Raw genomic sequence first — 24,250 nt, 5'->3', positions numbered from 1 at the left:
CCTTTCACAGGTGAAGAAACAGGTTTGGAAAGAATAGGTAACTTTCCCAAGGTCACACAAGAAGCAAAGGCAACAATTTGAGATTTGAGCCCAGATTTCCATCCATCTTACACCTCATCCTTCTTCCTTTGCACCATGACACCAATTAGAATGCGAACTCTGAGCCAGTCAGACGCACTGAGACCCCACACCCAACCTTGGGTTAACCGCGTTCTTTCTCTGAGCTTCACTTTGCCCACCTGTTAAATGGAGGTGATAACAATACAGCCGCATACAACTGCCATGAAGTTGGAATGAGCTCATTAGTGAGCAGAGCGGCACCCAGTAGACATTAGCTGGCAGGGTCATTCTCACCTCCTGGAGGTGATAACAAGTAACTGTCCTTTTCAGACCCCTTTTCTCATCTCATACACTTCCCCTCCTTAGCCCTTCTCAGCCATTATTGCCCAGTGCCCTAAAGAACGTGGAATATTCAAAAATTCTTATTGCTTTTATCAAATTTACTGAATTCCAAGGATTCCTTTCAAGACTCTTCTGATTTCTAAGACATATTATCCATATACATAAATTATCATACAAATAAAAGGTTTTTAAATTAGAGAAATATAAAAGTCATTTCTCTGGTTCTAATTCTACTTGGCTTTCTATAAATTTACTTGCATAGAACTAAGAAATAAATACTAGAACATCTTATCAATTAAACTGGAGTAATCTCGTAGATCATCTGAAGTCTTTTATTTTGCTTTTTAAAAAGAAAGTTATTTCTAGATTCAGCTGAAGCTTAAATTTTTCAGAGAGCATTATATATAACTCCCATCAGTTCTTTGAGGATCAACTAGAAAGTAATCAATACAGTCCTTACTGCCTCATGAAGATATAAACCTCTAATATTGAGTGCCAAGACAGTGAAAATCTATTCCAATTATAAATATTGACCAGTAAAGATCAGTCCCAAAATTTGTCATAAAGTTTTCTCTGTGAAATGATTTCCATTATAAAATTTGAAATATATTCTCAAAGGAGGAACAAAAAAGAAAAAAAACCTCAATTTAAAACTTTTGGCAAACACAGAGGTAAGATGTGCCCATGGCCAAATATTTGTCACTTCTACTTTAATATAACCATCTCACGATTCACCTTTCCTTTTGAACACTGTATAATTTCCCAAATTTTTGTTTTCCACTTTTATCATCCCAGCTTCCCTGTTCAACAAACCTTCATTGTGCATGTCGCGTGTAGCAAGTCCTGCTCTAGGTAAGATGACTGTGATTACATCCTTGCCCTCTGGCAGACTGGGCAGAGATATTACATTCCTCCAACAGAACACTGTCTGCTCTGATGCACTCTGCATTAACAAGTATCAAGCACTTCAGATAACAGGAAATGAATTAAGTTCTCTTAGATTAATGTAATATTTTTAAAAGCTATAAATCAAGTTTGCATATGAGAAAAAGGTCTGTGGTATTTCAATTTTATTCTTAGAATCTCCATCTGGGGAAAGCTGTTCCTTTCTAGTAGAATCAAAGGTTTTCAATCTTCACTATGAATACTTATCATATAAAACTGGAGTCCGAAGGACAGGTTGGGAGAATCATCATATATGCTGACATTTGCATGTTGTTATCCACATCGACACATCCACGCGCAATAATCAATGATGGTGTTTAATTTTAAACCTGTATGTAGGGTTTTAAACTCAGAACCAAACAATAGGGTAACAGAGCCACCTAGTGGATCATAAGACTTGGATGCTTCTAATTTTCATTCCTTTGTTTTATATAAACATAAGCTTACCTTATCACTAACGTAGATATCTAGAATCCCTATAGAGAGTGGATCAAAGGAATTTTGAATCTGAGTACTACAGTAAATCATGAAACATCTATAAATTATGTTATAAGGGAAAGTAAAGAAAAACAAGTAAAGAGACTTTTCAGCAAGTGATCGTTAAATTTTCAATTATGTGAATACGTCTGGTTTAAAAGAATTAGATATTTTACAAAAATTAGTCTGTAAGGACTCCAAAACAGTACTAATCGCTTTCTTTTTAATGTAATATATTGCTATACTAAGTATTAAATAAACAATCTTTTGCATAAAGGATGTGAGCCACAAACAAACAAACAGCCTCACTAGTAAATAGATTAAACCAATGGTAAAGGATCACAAGCCGTCTGAGAAGGAAAGATAGAAAAAGCCAAGCTTTTGCGATGTTCCATATTTAATGAATCTGAGTGCAACATCTCACCGACATGCGTCTCTACAACCAAGTCACGCCATCACTCTGGAGGTGACGGAGGCCAACTGAAGGTCACAGGACACCTGGGCACCTCCCCGGTGCACCACACCAACCCCTACAAGGCTCACGTATTGCTTGGCAACTTCCCAGTAAATATGGAGTAAACTTCCACGTGAAGCAAACCTCCCAGATATTTTATGGGGTCACTTCCTTTAGCACCTCATTCCAAAACTTCTTTCGCCACCTCACCTCAGAGTTCACGAATCCTACGTACTGTTTTGATGTCCCTCACTCCGCTCATGTGACCATCCCTCCCTGCCTCATTTGGATTCCACAGCAAATCAGCGTAAGCACACCCTTGCATACACACCCCCTTTACGTTCTCATTTTTTTTACTGTCTTGGCAAACCCCAACCTTAGTCCATTCCAACTCTGTCAGCTTTTCACCTGTGCAGCTGAGCTCGGTTTGGAGAAAACACACACTCATGTTAATTTTTAAATGTAAATGAATTCAAATTCATTATAAGAACCCAAGTGGGCTCCTAAGATGGCCCAAGAATCCTACTACATTTCCCAGTCCATTCACACTATCTCCTAACTATATCATTTCCTCTCTCCTCAAATATTCAACACTCGCCCCCCCTCATCCTCACTCTCAGTTGATGAACTTTCTATTACTCAAGGGGGGAAAGGAAAAAGTAGAAGAGAACATTGAAAACCTCACCCACTCCCCTGCCAGCATCTGTATCACCCACTCATTTCCACAGATGAGCCACGTGGACCAGCTTCGGCCAAGTCCTCCTTTGTGCACAGATCCCACCTCATCCACCAAGGAATTCACAGAATCTCTCCTGCAGCATCAACTTTTCCATTTCTCCTGGGTCTTTCCCTCAGAACACAAACACACTGCACATCCTCCCATGCTCCAGAATAATCCACTCTTGATCCCACATCCCTCTCCAGATACTGGCCCATTTCTCTTCCTCTTAAACCTTCTCAAATGAGGTCTACAAATCCTTGGTCTCCAGTTCTCCCCTTGTCCCTGAAACTGTTTTTGACAGGATTCCGAATGACCTCCATACTGGTAAATGCAGTGGTCACTTCTCAACGCCCATCTTACTCACATCATGAACAGTTGATCATGCCCTCTGATTTGAAAAACTTGCTCCTTTGCTGTCAGGATACACAGTCCACCGGACTTCCTCCTTACCTCCCTTCTCAGTCTCCTGTGCTGTTTCCCGATATTTTTCCTGGTAGGTAAATGTTGACATGCCCAAGGGCTCAGTCTTTGATCCTGTTTGTCTATCTATACTTTGTCCCATGGTACGAACATTCAATCCCATGGCTCTAAGTGCCTTCTAATTTGACAGCTGCCATATCTGTTTCTCCAGCCCAGACATCTTCCTAGAACCTAATGCTCGTACATTGAACTCCCTGTTTGACCGTTCTGCATGGATGGCTAAGTGTCACTGTGTACGACACTGCTCCTGAGGGGCCCTCCCCTCCGCCTACTCCTGCAGTTGCCCTCACCTCAGCTCATAGCCAAAAACCTTGGAGCCATTTCCCCCCATATCCTATAGCTCTTTCTCTTATATCCTGTAGCCAATCTGTCATCAAATACTGACCATAGCAATGTATCCAGAACCGAGCCATTTATTTCCTCTCTGGGTACCACTGAGCCAACACCATCCCCGTATCTGTATCATTGCACTCACTGAACTGGTTTCCTGGCTCCAACCCTCCCCCCCACTACTCTGGGGCTCTTCTCAACAGAGCTTTGGAAAAGCACATGGAAATCCCAGGTCAGACCTTGTCATTCCTCTACTCAGAACTCCCCAATGGCTGCTGAGCTTGCTCAAAACCAACCAACCAACCAACCCTAAAACCATACAACGATAGGCCCTCGGTAGCCTACTACCTTTGTGACTCCACTTCCTACCTGCTTATGCCACTCCAGCCAAACAGGTCTCATTTTTGTTCCTGGAACATTCCAAGTCTATGAGTCATCGATTGCTGAATAAGAAATTATCCCAAAAGTGGCTGGCTGAAGACAGTATCATGTCACACAGTCTCTGTAGGACACAAAGCCAGGTATGGCTTAGCGGGATTCTGTTTCAGGGTCTCACAGACTCAATCAACAGCTGTGCGTCAGTTGTGTCAAGGCTCGACTGGTCACAGCTCCACCTCCAAGCTCCCTTAGGGGGCTGCTGAGAGGACCAGCTAGCTCTGGGCCACGGGCCTGACATGGTGGCCTCAGCCCTCACAGGATGCTGGCTACAGGCCTCTCCCACATGGCGACTGGCGTCATCAAGGCAGGCCAGTCAAAAAGGCAAGAGGAAGAATGGTAGCAAGACACAGTCAGAGTCCTTTATAATCCAATCTCACAAGTGACATCGCGTCACGTTGCCATTCCAGGGGAGGCGATCCCATGGCGGGGGAAGGGTCGTGTGGTGGGTTCACGGGGAGCCTTGGAGAAAGCTGTGCCACACAAGGTGGGCGCCGCTCAGGAGGCCCCGTGCTTAGGGCATCTCCCAAGTATCAGCATCGTCCTCTCCCTCACCTGCTCCAAGTCCGTGACCTAACGTCACCTTCTCAGGGGGACCTTCCCCAAACACGCTTCAAATCACAACCCTTACCCCCCAAATACGTACTTCTCACCCCTTCCTCACTGTATGTTTCTCCACAGCACTTTCTGACGTGAACATACCATGTGCTTCATCTATTGTGGTCGCTCTGTGTTTTGGCAGCTACCTGAGCTGGTACCATATGTCCACCTCCTTCCCTGGACAGCCCCAGGTAGCGTGAGCCGCGAGGGGTGTTTTGCAGGAGATGAGGTAGATGGAAGTGAAGCAGCAGCAGACTCCACACTGCAAGGCCAGTGCAGCGCATGAGGCGACGTGGCCGGCTGTGCAGGTGGCACTGAGGTGCTGGCTCACCTGTAGGTGTGGGGCGGCACCCAGGTCTGTACCTTCTTCAGCGGCTGCCAGAGCTTCTCTTCCAGCTTCAGGCACTATGGGTCTGTGACAAAGGACCAGACCCTCCTGCCAATCACCTCCGTCACCAAAGTTGGATCCTTGGGAGGAATCAGCGCACACTGCAGTCCATTCTCATGAATCCCAGTCCATCCTTGCAGCTGCCAGTTTTCCCTGCTTCCCCCACTTCACTGGGATTTGACATTTCTATATATTATAAACACACACACACTCACACACACTCACTCACTCTCACACACACACTCACACTCAACACACACTCACACACACTCACTCTCACACACTCACACAGTCACATACACACTCACACTCACACACACTCACACACACTCACACACACATTCACACACACATACACACGCACTCACACACACTCACACTCACACACACTAAATCTCCTGGTAGTGTTGCTCGTCTGATAGAACTCTAATAGTCTCACTTGTTGTTTTCTGTCACTAAAATATAAGCTCTGTAAAAAATGTCATCTGTTTTGTTTACTGCTCTGCCCCAGCACTTAGAACAGGGCCTGGCATATCGTAGGAGCTCATTAAACATTGATTGATGAGCAACTTTTTAAAACATAAGGCACAAAGAATAAATATTAAGGTTGGCAAAAGAGGGAAGAGACCGATATACACGGAAGTTGTAGAGAAAAGATTCCTGTAAAATACAAATAACTGAGATGGGTCTTAATGGAAGGGTAGGACGAGTGGGACACAGAGTCTGTGCTATGAAACAGCATCAACAGAACCAGGAACAAGCATGTGAGGTGTAACACACATTGCACGTTGTCCAGGGATGAGGGATCTGACCTGGTCATCAGTGGGGAAGCCATCAGGTTGTCTGCAGCAAGTGACTAAATAACAGGAGAAAGTGGTATTTCAGGAAATTCATCTTTCAGGAATATACTCAGTTGATGGGAAAGGGGAATCAGAAAAGTAGGGAGACAGCTCAGACATATTGTCTTAGATTACAATGACAATAAGGAAATGGTAAATATAAAACTAACCGTAAAAAAAGGTTATAGCACACATTTTTAGAAATCCTGATTGCTGCTCGTTGGTATTTCTGATTCTTGTCCTTCGAAGCACATAGTAGGGGTCCATCCCCCCACCATTTTGGAGTTATGTGTGGCCACGCAGATTGCCTTTTGGTCCATGATCTATGAGGTGATGTGACGAATATCACTTCAGAATGGAAGTCTTTCAGCACACGTGTGGCTCCCTGCCTCCCCTTCTCCCTTCATGCTCCTTGAAACATTCCAGACGGCAAAGGCCTCAGTAGTGTGAGTCTCTAAAATGGACAAGGGCACAACAAGCAGCAAACCTTTGTTTTCAGCCACAAAGATTTTGGACTTGTAACTGCAACATTACCTCACCCATTCTGACGGTGGCAGTTTGAACTTATGTCGACAAATTTTTATATCCCGCTCTTTAAGAGATGGAGTTAAATTTCCTTCCCTTTTTATGTGAGCTGGAATTAATAACTTGCTTCTAACAAGCAATGGTGTGTAACTTCTCAGAGCAAGTCACCGAAAGCTTTGGGACTTCCTCTCCTGGGTGACTTTGGGGGAAGCCAGCTGTCATCCCAGGAGGACACGGAAGCAGCCCGGTGGAGATCCACGTGCTGGGGGTGGAGGCCGCCTGCCGACAACCAGCATTACCTTGCCGCCTGTGAGTGAGCCAGCCGGGATGAGGATGGCACGACCGTCCACACCCCCACTACCACCTCATGAGATGCACTGAGGCACTCAGCCGCTCTTGGATGCCTGGTCCTCAAAAAGTATGCGAGGTAGTAAATGTTTATGGTTTCAATCCACTATGCTTTAGGCTAATTTGATACACAGCACTAGATAGCTAACACACTAATACAGAAATACACTAAGAATTGGGAGGATAGGGAGAAATCAAAGCTAACTCCTAGGCGTTGAGCTCTAAATTGTTTGGAAAACTGTGATCTCACTAACTATAAGTTACTCACTTCCACTGTAGTTTTGAGGCAAGGGCCGTATCTGCTCAATAAGCATTTGCTGGAGTCTTGTAAATGTTTAACAACTGAACAATGTTCAGAACTAAAAAGAATATTCCAGAACAGACAGGAAAGAACTCTCCATTCTTCCCCTCTAGACACTGTATTTTGATCACAATTTTCTCAGCAGTACCAATTTTCTCAGCAGTTGTATACACCAACTACAAGTTTAGGCTCCCTAAGTATTTTTAAGATGAAGAAAAAGCCCACAGGCCATTTTCTGACTATATTTTCTCCCACTCATCTCAACATTCATGAGAGATGTGCAGTTGATTTTATTTCTCTGATAAATACTATTGTTTCTACACTGAAAGCACAAAAGGGAAAAGGAAAGAGTAGGGAGTAGCACAGTTGCAGAACAAGTATTGTGTAACGAAAAGTTTCAGTTCATGTATCAAATGCAGAATTGAATTATTGCCCAGCCACCATTTTATCAGTTCTAACAGCTTCACCTTGCATTCTACATTTAAAATCCTCAAGCCAACCTTTATTTACAATCAATTGTTAATTCTTCTATTATCACATTCTCTCTCCTGAGTATTCTAAGTCTCAAAGGTTTGGCTTACCAGTGTCTAAATTCATTAGGTTTGATCTCAAATCCCCACAAATTTATTGCCATCTTAGCCACAAATTTCATACTAACAGTAGATTGAAAACATCAGTAAAGCACCACTTGGTCTTAAAACAAAAATATAATGAACTGCAAAATTATGATTGCTTTTTTATTAAGCTTTATTGTAAAATAGTTTTAGACTTACAGAAAACTTGGAAAGCAAGCTCACAGACAGAGCACAGACTGGTGGTTGGGGTGCTGTGGGGGAGAAATGGTTGAAGGTCGTCCAAAGGTACAAACTTCCAGTTAGAAAATAAGTAAGTCCTGTGGATGTAATGTACAGCATGGTGAGTATAGTTAATAATACTGTATTGCATATTTGAAAGTTGCTAAGAGAGTAAATCTTGAAAGTTCTCTTACAGGAAAAAAACGCAAATATGTATGGGGACTGAGGTTAACATTTTATTGTGATCATTTCACAATACATAAAATATTGAATCATTATGTTGTACACCTGAAACTCATGTCAATTATACCTCTATTTTAAAAAAGGAAGTATACAGAAAATAGATGGGAAAACATTCAAGATAGAAAAAAGAGCATAAACAAGTATGGGCCCTCTCTCTCTCATTGGTGTTTTAACCCCTTAACCCAATGGAAACTTTCATTTAAAAATCTTCAGTAAATCTTATAGTTTAGCATAAGTTGATGGTGTCATGGGCTGGATTTGTTACCCACTCCCCAAACTCATTTGTTTAAGTCCTAACCCCCAGTGCCTCAGAATATGGCTGTATTTAGGGAGAAGGTCTTTAAAGAAGTCATTAAGATCATATGAGGTTATTAGGATAGGCCCTAATCCAGTGGGGGGGGTAGGGATGGGGAGAAGGGGAAGGGATTAGAAAGTACAAATTAGTGGTCACAATATAGTCACAGGGATATGAAATAGTGTGGGGAATACAATCAATAATGTTGTAAAGATCACGTGGGGTGCCAGGGGGGCACTGGACTTATCAGGCGGATCACGTCAGACTGTAGATGCCTGACCACTGTGCTGTGCACCTGAAGCTGAGTAACACGTATGTCAACTATAATTAAGTATAGATATAGTCACAAGACGTGGAGTGCAGCGTAAGGAAGACACTGGTACAGTAACAGCCATACACGATGTCAGAGGGGCCATATATTGGGGGAGGGGTTATCACTGTGTGAGGGCTTAAATGGCTGGTATATTGCTTTGTACACCTGAAACTAATGGAGAGACAGACAGACAGACAGAGACAGAGACGAACAAACAGGGAGAAGAGGGCCATCTACAGGCCAACAAGGGGCCTCAGAACAATCCTGGGGACACCCTGGGTCATACCTCCTGAACGCAGAACTGGGAGAAGATAAATTCCTGCTGTTTGAGCCACCCAGTCTGTGGCATTTTGCTATGACAGCCCGAGCAAAACACACACGGTTAGAGATTCAAATAAACTATAACTTGGCAAAACTCCGCACTGTGAGTTGGGATTGAAGCCTTGCTAGGGAACAGTTCTTCCCACTCGCTCGTTGGGATGGAGTGAGGTGGAGAGAAAGGAAGGTGGGTGAGACGAGGTCAGCCCAGAAACCGCTGAGTTCATGCAAACTACAATTTCTTTCCCATAAACGTGTCCATTGAAACCCCATCATCACAGCCATGTTCGCTCTTCCTCTTCCCGTTCTTGCCCGCACACGCCTGTGGCGCTTCCCCGAAGCTCCCGCGCATCCCTACCGCGTTCACCGCACCTGGGTGCCGGTTTCCCTGACAGCGGCTGCCGCCCCCACTGCCCGCACAGGCCCGCCGCTCGGGAAAGGCTCCTGCACAACCTGCTGCTCTGTGCTTCACACAGGAAAACGGGGAATACACGTGGTGACACTGGATGGGCACCGGGCCCGGGCGCCTCGTAATCCCGCTTCGCAGCGGGGGCTCCGCCGCCTCCGCGCCCGCGCCCTCCCGCCCCCGCGAGCTCGGGCCGGCGCCGCCCCCGGGGCCCCCCGCGCTCCCCGCCGAGCCCCGTCTCCCCGTGTCGCCGGTGTTTGCAAACTCGGCGGCCAGGCTCTCAGGAACCAGAAGACACACTCCTGAGATGAGACCCCACGGAGCAAACACCGCAACCGCCTGCCGGCAGCACGGAGCCTGCGCGGCGGAGCAGCGACCCCGGCGGAAGACGCGGGGCCCCGGCGGACAGCGCGCCCGCGGGGACAAATCTCAGCCAGTCCACAGGAAGGACCGACCAAAGCTTAGGAGGCGGGAACTACCGGAGCCGGCGTCTCCGGAAACACTGCCTCTAACGTAACCAGCCTGAATTAAACCGCCACCAGCACAACCTCGCCACCTCCTCAGCCAGCCGGCGCCCGCGAGCGTCAGGACGCTCTGGTCTCGCGAGCACGTTTCGGCTTCCCGTGTGCGCATGCGTCCCAGCCGGAGGCCAAGTGCGCTGCCGAGTCCGGGAGGACAAGGCCGGGGCTGTGGGGAAGGAGCTGGGCGAATGGAGGGTGTGGCCAACGGAAGGTGGGGCCGTGGCTGGGCGTGGGCGTGGCTGGACGGGGCGGGGCGGGGGAGGGGTCGCGTAGACCCCGCCCCTCGCGGGGCTTCCCGGAATGGCGTCATCCGCTGTATAAGAGCGCGTGCGCAGACGCTTTCTGCCTTTCGCGTCCGGGAAGTGCTGCGTGTGCGTCGGTCTGTCAATCGTGTTTTGTGGGCTAAAATGATCACGGGGACGGCGCTTTTTGGTGTAGTTAAAATGCAGGAGGGTCAAGAGTCTTGTACTGGTAGATCGAGGTCAGCTTGGCAAGCCTACAGGGTGGGAAGCCCGAGCGGACTCGGGTGCACTTTAGGTCACGCGGCGGCCACGTGCAGCCCTGGGCGCTGAGTCCCGGGCCGCGCGCCCGGGGGCCCGGGTCCCACGGGCAAAGGCTCAGTGCATCTGACGATCCCGGGAAGGTCAGTAATTCCGCTGTGGGCTCCATGTGGCCGTCGTGAATCCACCCCGCCCCCATTATAAATACTGACGCCGCACGCGGAGACCACCCGTGTGATCCACAAGGTGAGTACGCGCCGTGCGGCTGCTGCCGGCCCGGTCCGGCGTTGTGAGTCTCCATGTATCTTTGGGACCTGTCAACTGTGGCAGTCTCCCTTCCTAGCCATGGAAGAGCATGTTCTTGTTTATTGGCAAAGCTGTCACCATTTAATTGGTATCAGATTCTGACTTGCACAAGTAACATTGTTCACTTTTAAAAACCTGGGGGGTGCTGGGTTATTGTGCAAAGGTCTGACTATTCTTCAAATGTTTCTAGGAAGCCGAACTCATTGTCCCGATGGGTGACGGCACACATAACAAGGTACGTTCCTTTGTGTTCACAATTCGGAGTTAATCTTAGTGCTAAGGAATTGGAAGGCCCAACGAGGCCCGTTTTGCTGGCATTTTGTAATTTGAAAGAGTAAACAGCCATCTGAATAGGAAGTGACTGAAACGGCTACTAAGATCGCAGTTCTGTAAGAACAGATCGGTTCTATAAAGCTGTTCTTCTCTTGCAGGAATCAGGAAGTCCAAAGTGACGTGGTGAAGTCTTAGCGTCCTGCTGTGTCCTGCACAGACGTGAGTTTAAATTCAACAGATCCCAGGAGTGAGTGGCAAATACTGTTCTGGAAACTACAAGCAATATTTTCAATATAGGTCTGAATGTTGTTTTTATAAAACATTTAAGAGAATAAGTGAGTGCCTCCTTGTTAAATAAAATGCTTGATTCTCTGACTAATCGTTCCTTGATTGATTATTAAGTGGGGAGGTAGTTACAAATAATAGTGAAAAACTACCTCCTGTTCTGTTCCGAGAGCATGTGGAAGTGGTATGAGTGAGTATTGTAAAGTATTACGGCGTTTAGGGAAAACACAAAAACCAGGTAACCTCTAAGGGAGAGAGCAGTCATTTCACACCACACAAAAGATTGAGGCAACTATATACAAGGTGAAAGGCTATGCACTTTATTTACACAAATGTGCACTGAACATTTGAATCTTATAAAAGTCACCCTTACATTTAACAAATTAGGTAAAATAAAGGCATATTTTGTGAAGCAAATATTTTACTTCAAGTACGCCACCTGTTGACTGTCAAGTTTGCCAATCTGGTAGAGTTCAAATTTGAATGTGTTACTTGCACTGGCTTTGTAGTTGAATTATAAGGGCAGCCCAGCCCGTTTCTAACCTGTATTGCACGTTTTTCCCGAGCCCTACAAGTGTGCACTGGATGTCGTTCTATCATTTCTAGTTGTAAATGCTTGAAAAGTTTCCTCATGAGCTTTTAGAAAAGTTTTAGTGTTATTCTACCTGTCATGGCAATGCAATTCTGCAACATCGTAAACTAGAAAGCAAAGCACCGTTGGTTAGCACCAGTTTTTTTTACAAAGCACCATTTGGTGCAGAAGGGAAAGGGGTCAAATCCCTCTTTAAAAGCATCACTTAACCATCCGTAATCCTAAAATTCTCGCCAACACTTCACCTTTCCATGCATCTATGCCTTGGGTATGTGAGAGTTGTTTAAGCCACCTGGGATTTAGGGCAGGACTCATCCATCATTCTCATGTCTGAGCAGGATTACTCCTGTATACTGAGGGGCACGCCTCTTCTACTTGGGTAAAGGTTCTGTACTGCCACCAAGAATGTCCTGTGAGGGTACATGTAGGCAGCTAGTCCTTACCCCTTTGGGCAACACAGCTTTGCCCCACTGTGAACAGAAAAACACTTTTAATAGCATGTTTTTTTAGGTGGGACTACTACTGGGCTAGGCTTAGTCAGTTACCGTGAAGTTGCAATAGATGGCGCTCTAACGTCATAGTCCTTGGCATGACGCTAAGGAACAGATCTACCAAGCTTTAAATCAGAAGCGGTTACAAGTAACCAGAATAGAAACGATAACAAATAGGGTGGATAATTAGGTTGTGCGTCCAACAACTTGAAGGTGTTTTTTTATTATGTTATCGGGACTCCTTTCCAATTTTGCTAGTAACATACAAGGTAGAGTGTTTTCCTCATGATTGCCATAGTGCTTGGTGCAAAGGCTTCATTCAGGAATGTTGTGACACTGGTCCTAGTCCAGTCTAGGTTCATAGGATTCCTTTCCCTCTTGGCCTTGATTTTCTCTTGACAAAGGTTACAGAGATTCAATGCATGAAGATTTCTTGTCAGCCCTTGGGAAAAGAATCAGCTAAAAATTAATGTAAACAGAAAACTGCCTATTTTTGAGTGTAATAATGGGTATGTCAAATATGGGCACTTAATATGAATTCCTATATCACTGATTCAATTATAAATTCTCAATCCCAATGTCAAAACACCCTTTTTGCACAATCAATATATACAGTCTCCAGAGAATGCTGGGAAATAGGCAGAAGGGAAAAGAAGGTTCAATGAGAAGAAAGAATTTCATGTCCAGGGAAGCTGATCTGGGGAGGCACTGCTGCTCACTGAGAGTAGTCAGTACTGTGCTGAGGGATCCACCCAAATGTTCACATCACAAATTCTCACCAACAGCAGAGGGGATACTCTGCTTGTATCACAACACAAAGCACAAACACGGGCCTCAGGCCCCACTAGCTGGCGTCTCTGAGTACTAATGTGAAGGTTGAAAGTTTTCCAGCAGATTCTTTAAACCTTTTCTTAAGGTTTCCAGGAATTACAATTTGATGACACTTTTTATCCAAGGTACAAAGGCTGAAACTTTGGTATAAACACCAGGAGAATCCTTGACCCCACAGCCATACCCCCAGGAGGTCACCCCGTACACAACCCAGCGTGCTCCCGGCCGTTCACACATGAGGGGTCCTCCACTATCTCCCTGGCAGCTGTCCACACGTCTGTGTTCATGCAGATTTCCCGCACACAGCATCCTTCCTGTAAAGCGACCCTTATAACGTTCTTCACAAAACCTCTTGGGAAGCAAGGGGATGGCTGCTTGTTGCAGAGTCCTGGAGTAGGCTCGTCCTAGTCAAACCAGATCGTCAGAATTAGTCAGCTTCCAGGGAAAGAGCTTACAGAAAAGAGCTACACTGAACAGTTTAATGGCCGTTTTAAAGTCCTAGAGTGCCATAAGTGCAGCTTAAATGACTGAGTGATAACTAAATGATATGTAATGTCAGTACCAGCTTTTTTTTTAAGGCTTGCACTGAACCACACTTACCCTCCAATCTATTTCTTAATACTGACGTTTTAAAGGAATAACTAACTAACATTTATGCACTTGGCCGCAGAGAAAAGTAACCTAAAGAAAGCATGTGTGCAGGTAGCAGTATTTGAATTGTGTACTGAAAAGCTGAGGGTGCACTCTGGTTTGGTACTAGCATGTCCACTGTAAGATTCATCTATTTCATTGGCTTGAGGATTAATTCTAAATGGCAGTTATATGTAAGTACGTAAGGTGACAGTAACTATCCTAAATATAAGCGATATTTTCATAGAGATTCAGAAACAACAGCTACCTGGTGTTGGTGTACTCCATTGGGAAGCCACTCCTGTGTTGGGCTAAAACGTGGCACTGCTGTGCCCTCCGTGACACCCTTTCCTTGGATGTAAATTCCTGACCCTGTTATTCTCTGACCCTACTTACTCAGTTGGGATAATTCATCCATAACAACACATTCTGTAAAATCTTCCTTTGTCATTTCTAGTAATTCAGCTGTGGTGTCTAAAGGAAGGTGACCGAACCGTCCCTGATGAAGCAATCCTAATTTGAACAGAAACTCATTTTCTCAGACCTGACTGTCTCCTGGATCAGCACCGTGTACTCTGACCTGATTGTACTGTATCATCCAGGAAATGTTTCCTTATTTTATGATTTCTTTCAGGATTGGTCCCAGTGCTTTTTCAGTATGTTCTACATCTCATTGCTACGAACGAAGTAAGTGGTAAGCCCGGATTTAATGTGGCATGGGATAAAATGAACACTGAAATACTTATATGTTTATGAATAAAACCGTATTGAAATTATCCCTGTGGAAATACTTCTTTGATGCTCTTTTCACGAGTACAATTATCAGTATTAATTATGTTTAATAGCGAGCGATCCGCCCACATTTCTCCTTACCCAACAGTCACTTGTCAGTGGAGCACCTACCCCAGGGGAGCCCTAACCCGCTGTTTCTAGGGCAGTCCTGAGCAAGTACTAGGGGGTGTAACTGACTTAACTCTAAGATGGTACAAAGGGCTGCTCGCCTGCGAGGGAAGCTGAACACTGTCCTCTCGCTTGGGGACCCAGAGGTGGGAGGGATGGGGGGATGAAGGAGGAACACCAGTGGGTGGGGTCCCTCCACGTCAACCTCAGCAGCTTTGCCTTGGTCTGTTGTATGTTTAGGAATTCTCCATCAGATCTAGTTTGAGAAGGCCTCTGTTACAAAGAGAAACGGCCAAACACCAAAGCCCTTAGCTGGGGTAGCTTCATCAAACTCCCTGGGAAAGCTTTCACACACGGTCACCCAAGCTCAAGTCTTAGGGTAGGGTCTTCGACTCTCTTCCTTTGTCTCCTCACTAGTCGGGAACTGGAAGTCAAGAGAGGAATCCTAACCTCTTGAACCCCAAGCCCGCTTGTGCTGAAGTTCTAATAGGAACCCACAGTACCCTCAGGACATCGACCCCAATGACACACATGCGTCCCCCACTTAGCGGAACTTCCAAAGCACTTGGCCTGAATCCGTTAACACTTTACGACCCACTGTACACCCAAATGCACGGCGCACCCCCGACCCCAGGAGGTGCCAGATCGCCTCTGTTCCGTTGTATCATCTGCATTACCTGTGTCTCCCCATCCTGTGATGTGACAGTTGGAGGCTGTCTTCTGTGGCCTCTCTCTCCAGGCTGGCAAACAGGCTGGCAAGACGTGGCTGCTGAACCGGGCACACTGCCCGTCCGGTCCCTGTAACCTAACCAGGGCGATGTCGTAGTCACTGCTGTCCGGTCGGTAGGCCTGGTGAAGGACGATCTGCTGAACTGCCATCTCCTCTTCAAACTCCTCGGGCACCAGAGTGTGATGATCCCCGACGCGCACGGCGTAGCTCCGCGTGCTGTTACCGTACCTGACAGAGAGCGCCCGTCAGAGGCTCGTCTCCAATGCTGGCGCCATCGCAGTCAGAGGGAAGGCTGCGCACAGTCAGCCTTTCCTCCGAATCCTTAGTCCCCTTCGTAAGCGTCACCTTTCTTCCCATTTCTCTGCCCCCCGCACGCTTGGTACTTATTGAAACCCACTGTCATCCTTCAACCCACTGGTTACTTTTCATTTCAATCTCACTCTGCTTATGACATCCCTCCTTACTAGGCTCGGATTCCACGATCACTCTTTTGCAAAAACTTTCACTCCTTTCCTTTTATCTGCCAAAAGTCCAACTCTGGTTTCATTGCCTATTTAGTGCTAGTGTCTGACTGTGGAAAGGAAAAGACTACATTTAATAGCCCTCATCTTAATTTTTCTCTCCAAACTTGAGAGTCTTCCACTGCATACCAGACCTGTACTTCAATGTGAGTTTAGAGAAGCTGGCACTTCTAGTGACTGCCTATTGAAAATACAACCTCCCATTTACTCCTGTACATTACTGGAAGGTTAAGTTATTCAAACATTCTTACAGCGCTGAGTAGGGCTCAGACAACTCTGCGATATGTAAGGGAATTTTCCCATCCGAAAACTGTACAAAGTAATTAATCATGGACGATAATCAGATATTTCAGTAATTCTCACTTAACTTCTACTTTCTGTTTATTGATATTATACTATAAAAACTCAATATACCTAATGAATGTGTTCAGGTTTTAAAGTCAAACCCCAAGTGATTTACTACTTTTCTATAAGAATAACGGTGAGTGCACCCTTGAAAGTGCTGCTGAGATGCTTCATGTGTCTTTGCAACAGGAGCTTCAAAATGATCTCTAGCTTCACTGTCTCGTGCGGTAACCAGCGGCCACATGTGACTATTGGGGCCCCTGAAATGTGGTTCATCCACAGTGAGATGTGCTCAAAGTAGGAAGCAGGCTCAGGAGTTTGAATACTTAGCATGGGAAGAAAATACTAAAGATATTGTCTCCATAGATCATTAATAAAAACAACCTCAATTTTTATATTTTGCACTGGTAAAATTTTGGATATTCTGAGTTAAAGTATATTATTAAAGTTAATTTCACTTGTTTGGGTTTTTCTTTTGATGTGGCTGCTAGAAAATTTAAAGTTACACATATGACTTGTATTTTGTGGCTCACATATTTCTACTAGATAACTCTGGTGTAGAGAAATTGGTGGCTTAGAGCAGGCATCCCGTTTTATGATCTGTCTTTAATGCAACCTCGTACACTGCTTATAACTTTAACCTCACTTACGGTGCATTTCCTTCACACGTCAGCTGGGACCAGCTAGACCTAAGCAGCGGCTCCTATATCCCTCTCGCTCCGACTATCCTTAGCCTAGATTAATGCTTGGAATTTGAGGAGCATTGCACACAGGACTGGCTGAGTCCGCGAACCAAATCCCCATCTCGTCGTGTCACCTGCTTGTGGCTATGACCACATGCTTCAGGGACAACACTGGCTGAGGTCCCCAGAGTGACGGAGGACTTGGAAAGCACTTACTATGGTTCTAGGCTTCTCAAGAAAACGTATCAAGGATCCTCTTTTGCAATATATGTTAAGGTCTCTCTAGTTGAGCTTTTGTTATTTGGATATACTTTATTCTATTCAAAAATGTTTCTAAAATAAACATGTCAGGTTTGGGCCAACACTCCGTTCAGTTGTTTGCTTTGCTGAAATGCCTTCAACGCCCCCTCAAATAAGACTTGGATGAAATTCTCAGATAAGCTTGAGCAAGAGAGCACAGCAGTCGGGTAAAATGTAATATGCCAATTCCTCTGAGATTCTAGAGTTAAACAACAACAAATTACTAAGGTTAAAAGTAGCAGAGTTAATGCAGGTTGCAGGGTCCTTTTCTTTGTATGTTCTCTACAGATTCATCTTTTCAAAAAGAATGTTTCACATCAGCCTGTGCATATCTGCTCCTACTAGAATCTGTTTTCTCTTTGTCTGGATGAAACTCAAAAAGTGGCTGACGGAAGTGGCTTGTGTAAATGGTTCCAGTTGCTTAGAGAGCAGTGGCCTTTTCTGTGTAACCCTGCCTCGTCCCTCATGGGGTGTTTCCGGGGGCGGGAGTATATGTATCACCAAAGACACTGCCATATACTAACTCACGATGGAACAGATGTCCTTTAAAAGTAAGTCCCGTGACCTCTGTGGCCCTTCTCCCCAATTACAAAGATCTAGACATTTCTGATTTGCAGAGTGACCATCTCTGACAATTTCTGTGGCATTGGCTGGCAAAAAGTGAAAACAATAAAACCAGGCAAAGCTATGTTCTTGATCAAACCCAACTGGCAGTAGAATAACAGAAATAAGAGACTCCTTGTTTTGGGAACATTCTTTCCTCCCAAAAGGTGTTTGTTATCAGAATAAGCCATGAAAGGAAATTAGTTTAATAGTCAGGAGTTTTTCTCTCAATGATATTGCTACATTACCATGGAGAGAGGGTCATTTCAAGGTCCTGGTGGTTGTAGTTTAGCGTACAAACCAGCAAAAACAAGCAATTTATATTATGTAAGATTCATAGGGCAACTACAAAAAGTATTTAATTTATCCAAGTCTCCACCTCAAGCCGCCAACAGGGTATTGCAACCCAAAATCTGTATTGCATTAACACTAGGAAAAATGTGAAAAATGAGACAGAGGCCTTTCAATGGTGATTCACCAGCTACCTCAATTCCCCTTGTTATGTCTACGTACAAGAGGGTTGGGGGCACCTCACAGTATGTGAAAGCCAAAAACAAATGAGAGCTAGCGTGCTAGAACTCCGCCAGCATCTCAGCAAAGCACCTTGTTATGTAAGGAGACCGCCCCACAGGAAATGATCTGAGCAACGGCTTCTGGTCTCCTCCTCCCCAGGCCATATAAAAGGCTGACGATTCTACGAAGGCAAAGCAAGTAAACATGAAGAGCTCTCGTCCCACTGCATACAATACCCCGAGTGCCAGTAAGAAGCTACGTCTCACTGTTCAGGAAGGGCTGCCGAAGAGCCCTGCCTGTCCATTCACCACAGGAAAGAGGCCGATGGACAGGGAACCCTTACACATATGGAAGTTATAGCAGGAGACACACAGAGCAAAGGGAGTGAGACAGCTACTTTCAAGTCATGAAACTCAAGCGCCCTACCAGGAGCCCTTAAATTAGAATTCCGAGAAATCTAAAGGGGAGGTAACCTCTCAGACCCGACCGCACTGCCTCTACACTAGTCTCTGCAATTCCAGAGGAAATCTATCTAATGGGGCAAATTTCAGAGTTTCTGATGATTAAAGGAGGATTGTCGTAAACCAAAATCCCTGAGCCCAGAACAAAAGCTTGTTCTAATCACTGGTAACTGTCCTCATGCCTTTTAATAAACTTACTGCAATAAAGATGTGACTTGTAGCCTCCGTGGGCACTTCCAAACAGGAAGTCGATGACACGCAGCAAAGGTTACGGACCAAGTCACATGGATATGTAATAGATTTACAAAACAATTTCCTCCCTACTCCCATTCAAAGAGTCTTGCATTGTAGCCAAAGCACATAATCTGCTCCTGTCTTTTAATCAGCTTTATCTTCTGCTGTGCATATAATGGGAAGAAATTCAGAATGATACATGGAAGAAGTTATCTGTTGATCTGGATTTAAAACACCACTGTCCTCTAATGAGTCCAACATCCTTCAGTACCTCCACTATCTGGGAACTGAGCTCCCGCTTTCATGCTGCAGCAATCATTCAGGAGCATCTGCGGACGCCAAGCAGTATACCAGACACTTGGTTTACAAACACAGACGAGATGATTGCTGACTGGGAGTCACAATCTAGAAGGAAAAGGCCACGGGAGGACTGATGACATGTAAACAAACAAACCCACACATGTACCTAAAAAAAGACCTTCCAGGCTACTCAAGAGTCACATCCAAGTTTTCAACCTCAAGTGGAATTTTGAGGCAACTTCCCTACTTTGATACTTTCAGCCTTGAACCCCTAAGTCTATAACTTTTAGCAGAGACTTGACAGACTACAAGTCTTGAACAAGAAGAGGGCAATGCGAACTGAACCTACTAAGTCATTCTGCCGGCACTCCACGCCCCAAGCCAGGCTTGTGCGGGTTCTCTGCACCGCACCTCCATACTCCTCTCCACTAGCCGGCGGAGTAAAATCACCTGGACTCCCTACTTTTGCTAATAATAATCTGTGATTTCTTTTTTTTGAACCCCAATATAACAATGGCCAACGTTTGGTTTGAATTGTATAGTTTATAAAATACTCTCACATACTTTGCAAATCATTTGTTCCTTCATGGTGGAATATTATTGCCTTCATTGTACAGATGAGAAAATGGAGGCTCCAAGGAGTTAAACAATTTCCACACATTACACAGCTGACAACTGGAGGGGCTAGAACTGCAAGCCTGGTCTCAACAGTCAGATCCACGTCCTCCTTACACGGTACCAATTTGTACTGTGTTTTTGGCCCAGGGTCTCCACCGTGCTCCCTCCTTTTCTTCTCTGTCTTCAGTCTGTCTCTATTACAACAGCCTAAAACCCGTCTCCCTCCACTTCCTTCCACAGTGGGTCTTACCCGCTTGGTAATGTGGGCCAATTTGAGTCACTCCAGAAAAAGGCTTCTAAGCACACATGCAAAGACTTTTCATATAATTTGAAGCTCATTCACCGATAAATCGATTACTGACTTTGCTTTACCCTCTCAGATCTATCCCATATGTCTCCAAATGACTCATCTCCTAAAGATGCTCTTTGATCACATTTCAAGGCTCCAAAACCTTCAGCAGTTTCCCCACTGCTTACGAATGAGCAGAAATTCACTGCTGCGGCATCCCAGGCCTTTCCTGTTTCTTTTTTATAAGCCCGCAAATCCCAGATCCCCTATCCTGATAACTGCCATCCTTCCAATATGCCTGATGCTTTCTCCCCATTGCAATATCAACATCAGACGTCACCCACCCCCTGCCTCTGCTTATACATGAATCCAGCCTCTCTGCTTGGACAGACTCCAAACAGAAGAACTCACGCTTCCTACCACATACAGCCATCTTTGCACTGTCCTAGGATTAAAGAAATAAAAAATCAACAACAAAAGTGTTACGTGAAAACAAAAATTACTTCCCATTCACATCTGTGGTATCTGAAGCCACAGGTAACGAACCTAATTGGATCCCACACCATGTCCCTTTTGCGGGGCGTCCTTGGTCGCCGGTTTCATGGTATGGCGCCCAGCACAGAGCTCGGGCCTGACAGTGACGCTGCTTGAGCAGCTAGGACAGGACAACAAGGCCCGTGGCTGGATACTGCTGTGTCGCTGCTGCCCAGCTGAAGATTCTGCGGGCAGTCCCACTGCACCACTGTCAGCGCAAGGCTGGGCGACACTACCACCCACGAGGGCTTCTCCACTTGTGCTGTATTGAAGCCCAATTTCCGGGAACTAAAGGCAATATTTTCCTTCCCCTCAGTCCATACTGCTTGTGAGAATTAGCCTATCAAGGTCTCTTGCGCCATGGAGCCTAACTTCCAACATATCACGTGTCCCTGCCCATCTCCTAGTGTCCAAAACTATAATTAACTGACCATCACTGTCCCGTCCCGTTTAGTGGTCAATATGTGAACTAGGACAAAGGTAAGTATCTTGTCAACTCCATATATTCTTCCAGTCATTCCTCAGACGTCCAGACCATAGTCTGTTCTATGCACTGAGCAGTGGGTCTTCACCTTTGGGGGACATGACAATCATTGATAAAAATGCAAACTCGGGGCTCTCAGCTCCAAAGATTCAGTAGATCTGAATAGGGGCCCAGGAATCTGGACCTCTAACATGCTGAACGTATCTGATACTATGGTGAAAAGACCACACTTTTAAATGGTGTCCCAAACTCTTTTTGATGCTGTCATATCAGCAGTATCAATGTCCCCTTCTTCTGGAATCCTATGGCTACATTACACTCTCTCATGAAAGCAAGGGGCCCGTCTCTCTTGTTCCCCAGTGTATCTCTAATGCATGGCATATTCCCGGGAGTCTTAGAGGCTCAATAACGTTTTGTTACATCAATGAGGGAATATAATTTTTATCACCTGTGTCACTCAGGTAACACGTGAATGTATTAAACGTGTCGGTATACTGCTGGGCTCTCAAACTGTCACACTCAGTTTTTTTCCCAGAAATGACAAGGGCTCTGTAGTATAGACTGTGCGTTCTGCTGCACCTTCAGCATGGAAGGTTACTCCATGAATACTTATCAAAACTGGTAAGAGGAAGAGACTAGAGAGACTAGAAATAAAGATGTATGAGAACTTGGTATATTACACACGACAGTGGGTAAAGAATGGCATGTGAAATCGAAAGTGCTGGGAAAATAACTATCCATAAAGAGAACTACAAAATTAGGTCCATTTCTCATACCATATACTTTACACAAATTTAAACTGTAAACAGACTGAAAATCTAAACATAAAAAGAAAAACAAATTCTTTTTAGTAAAAAAATAAGAGAATGTCTTCATTATATGGGCTAGGGAAGGATTTTTAAAATAACAAACATGAAACATTTATAGCATTTTAAAGGAAAAGATTGACACATTTAAAAATATTGAAATATCTTCATGAGAAACAGACCTTAAACAAGAGAAAGGACAGGCCCCAGACTGAGGAAAGGTATTTGTAACGCATCACAATAAAGACTTTGTTCACAAAACACATCCAAACATTTAAAAAAATCAATTGCAGAAAGACGAGCCAGTAGAAAAGTAAGCAAATAATATAAACAAAGACTTTGTGAAGGAAGAAGACACTAAGCAGGGAATGGAATTAAAAATAAATCCAAAAACTCAAAGATCGGCGACAATTAAGTGCTGTAGCATCAAGTGGAGGGACTGCGAGGCCCAGGGACCCCCTTTCTGCACCGTAAACTAACACGGTCACCGTGGACAGTGAACCGTGGGGCCCAGGAAAGCTGAATGGCACTCGGCCAGGACCCCATGTACCCTGGAATGGGTGTCCAGAACGACACTGTGTTTACAGTGAAAGGATGGAAACCCCCACCATCCATCAGAGGGGAATGAAGAAACTGGCTCAGTCTTACAATAGGAGTTAAAATCCAAACGGTGGTTAAAGGGAACAAAATCTCCATGGACGGACTGCAAATACACAGTGAAGCCAAATGATATCACATAGGAAAAAATATAGAACAAATTTTTGCTTGGAAGAATTTGTAACAATGTGGGACATATTTTATTAAAGCTTCTATTATGGGCATTTCAAATACACAAAGGTAGGAAAGCACAGTGAAACTCCTGGTACTCATCACGTTGCTTCCATAACTACCAGCATCTTGCCAAGCATTAGTATACGTTTTTACCAAAATGCATGCTGGGGAAATGGCCACCAGCCTGGGCCCCGAGAGACCATAGGACCGGGGGAGACCTGGGACTTCGAGGGACCACAGGACGAACAGAAAGGCGGCCGGGCTGCAGAACAGGTGGCGCCACCACCAGCACTTGCCTGCCTGGGACACCCCTCTGAACGAGGAAGACTTCAGACTGGGCTGATAAAATGTTTGGGACATGAGGAAATAATCAGGATGCAAGCTGCCTTTCTAGAAGGTACAAATGGAGAAATCTAGGAAACATGAAACACCAAGAAGGCCAAAGGATGAAAAACACTGATGCTGCAACCCACGCGGAGCTTCGCAAGCCGACACCGGGAGGCTCGCGAGCTCTCTGGGGCATGACGCCAGCCTCAGATACCTGACATCGCTGCCTGCCCCAAACGCCCATCTCCTGTGCTCGTCAATCCCAGGCAGCACGGAGCTCCCCAAGGGCTCTCTGTCCTTATGCTCCCTCCCTGGCTTCCGCGGTGTCCCTGGCGCAGACAAGGAAGGCCCACAGCCCGCAGCCCGGCGCTTACTCCCCAGGTTGCTAGCGTGTGAAGAGCAGGGGCGACAGGAAGATCTGGCAAAGAGCAAAGCGAGTTGTCTGGCAAGGTGGGCACCTACCTCTTGAAGCAGTGTGCTGCCGTGAGAACCCAGCAGCTACTGAGGAGCGTGGCCCCACAAAGCAGCCTGCCGTCTCCATGGGACGACTTCAGCCGGAGCGACGCCTGCCAAGGCCAGCCACCCCTACGAAGGAAGCACGCCCGCGTCAGTACCCAAAAAGCAAAGAAGAGTATCCATTAAAACACCGACTTAGCAGGCTCGCGGGTGGGGGAAAGGAGCATAAACGGGATGCATCCAGGACGTAAGATCCCCTCCTGCCCTGAGAATGATGCCCACAGCCCTGGGCCGACAGGCACCTATCTGTACGCATCGCATCTCTCTCTGAC

General features: G+C 45.5%; 1 protein-coding gene, 1 long non-coding RNA gene and 1 other non-coding gene across 5 annotated transcripts in view; 2 read left to right on the top strand and 1 right to left on the bottom strand.

The window, feature by feature from the left end:
* Positions 1-10,470: 10,470 nt before the first annotated feature.
* On the top strand, positions 10,471-11,589 carry LOC109454125 (uncharacterized). The gene is made up of 3 exons (XR_002138427.2): positions 10,471-10,881; positions 11,132-11,176; positions 11,373-11,589. It is a non-coding gene; the product is annotated as an uncharacterized LOC109454125 (long non-coding RNA).
* Positions 10,931-11,061, top strand: LOC141572966 (small nucleolar RNA SNORA24). The gene has a single exon (XR_012498555.1). It is a non-coding gene; the product is annotated as a small nucleolar RNA SNORA24 (small nucleolar RNA).
* Positions 11,590-11,796: 207 nt separating the features above from the next.
* PRSS12 (serine protease 12) overlaps positions 11,797-24,250 on the bottom strand; it is a 98,470-nt gene continuing 86,016 nt past the window's right edge. For all 3 annotated transcript variants that reach the window (XM_019744510.2, XM_074338567.1, XM_074338566.1), the window contains 3 exons: positions 23,925-24,047; positions 15,621-15,901; positions 11,797-13,817 (listed from right to left, as the gene is read on the bottom strand). In XM_019744510.2, coding sequence (XP_019600069.2) covers positions 13,510-13,817; positions 15,621-15,901; positions 23,925-24,047 — 712 coding nt within the window. In that variant the 3' untranslated portion in view covers positions 11,797-13,509. The remainder of the gene's footprint in view (positions 13,818-15,620; positions 15,902-23,924; positions 24,048-24,250) is intronic.

Source organism: Rhinolophus sinicus, linkage group LG07 (assembly GCF_036562045.2).
Source record: "Rhinolophus sinicus isolate RSC01 linkage group LG07, ASM3656204v1, whole genome shotgun sequence".
In the NCBI taxonomy this organism is placed as follows: Eukaryota; Metazoa; Chordata; class Mammalia; order Chiroptera; family Rhinolophidae; genus Rhinolophus; species Rhinolophus sinicus.
Note: the sequence above shows the minus strand (reverse complement) of the source record. Positions and strands in the feature narration are given on the sequence as shown.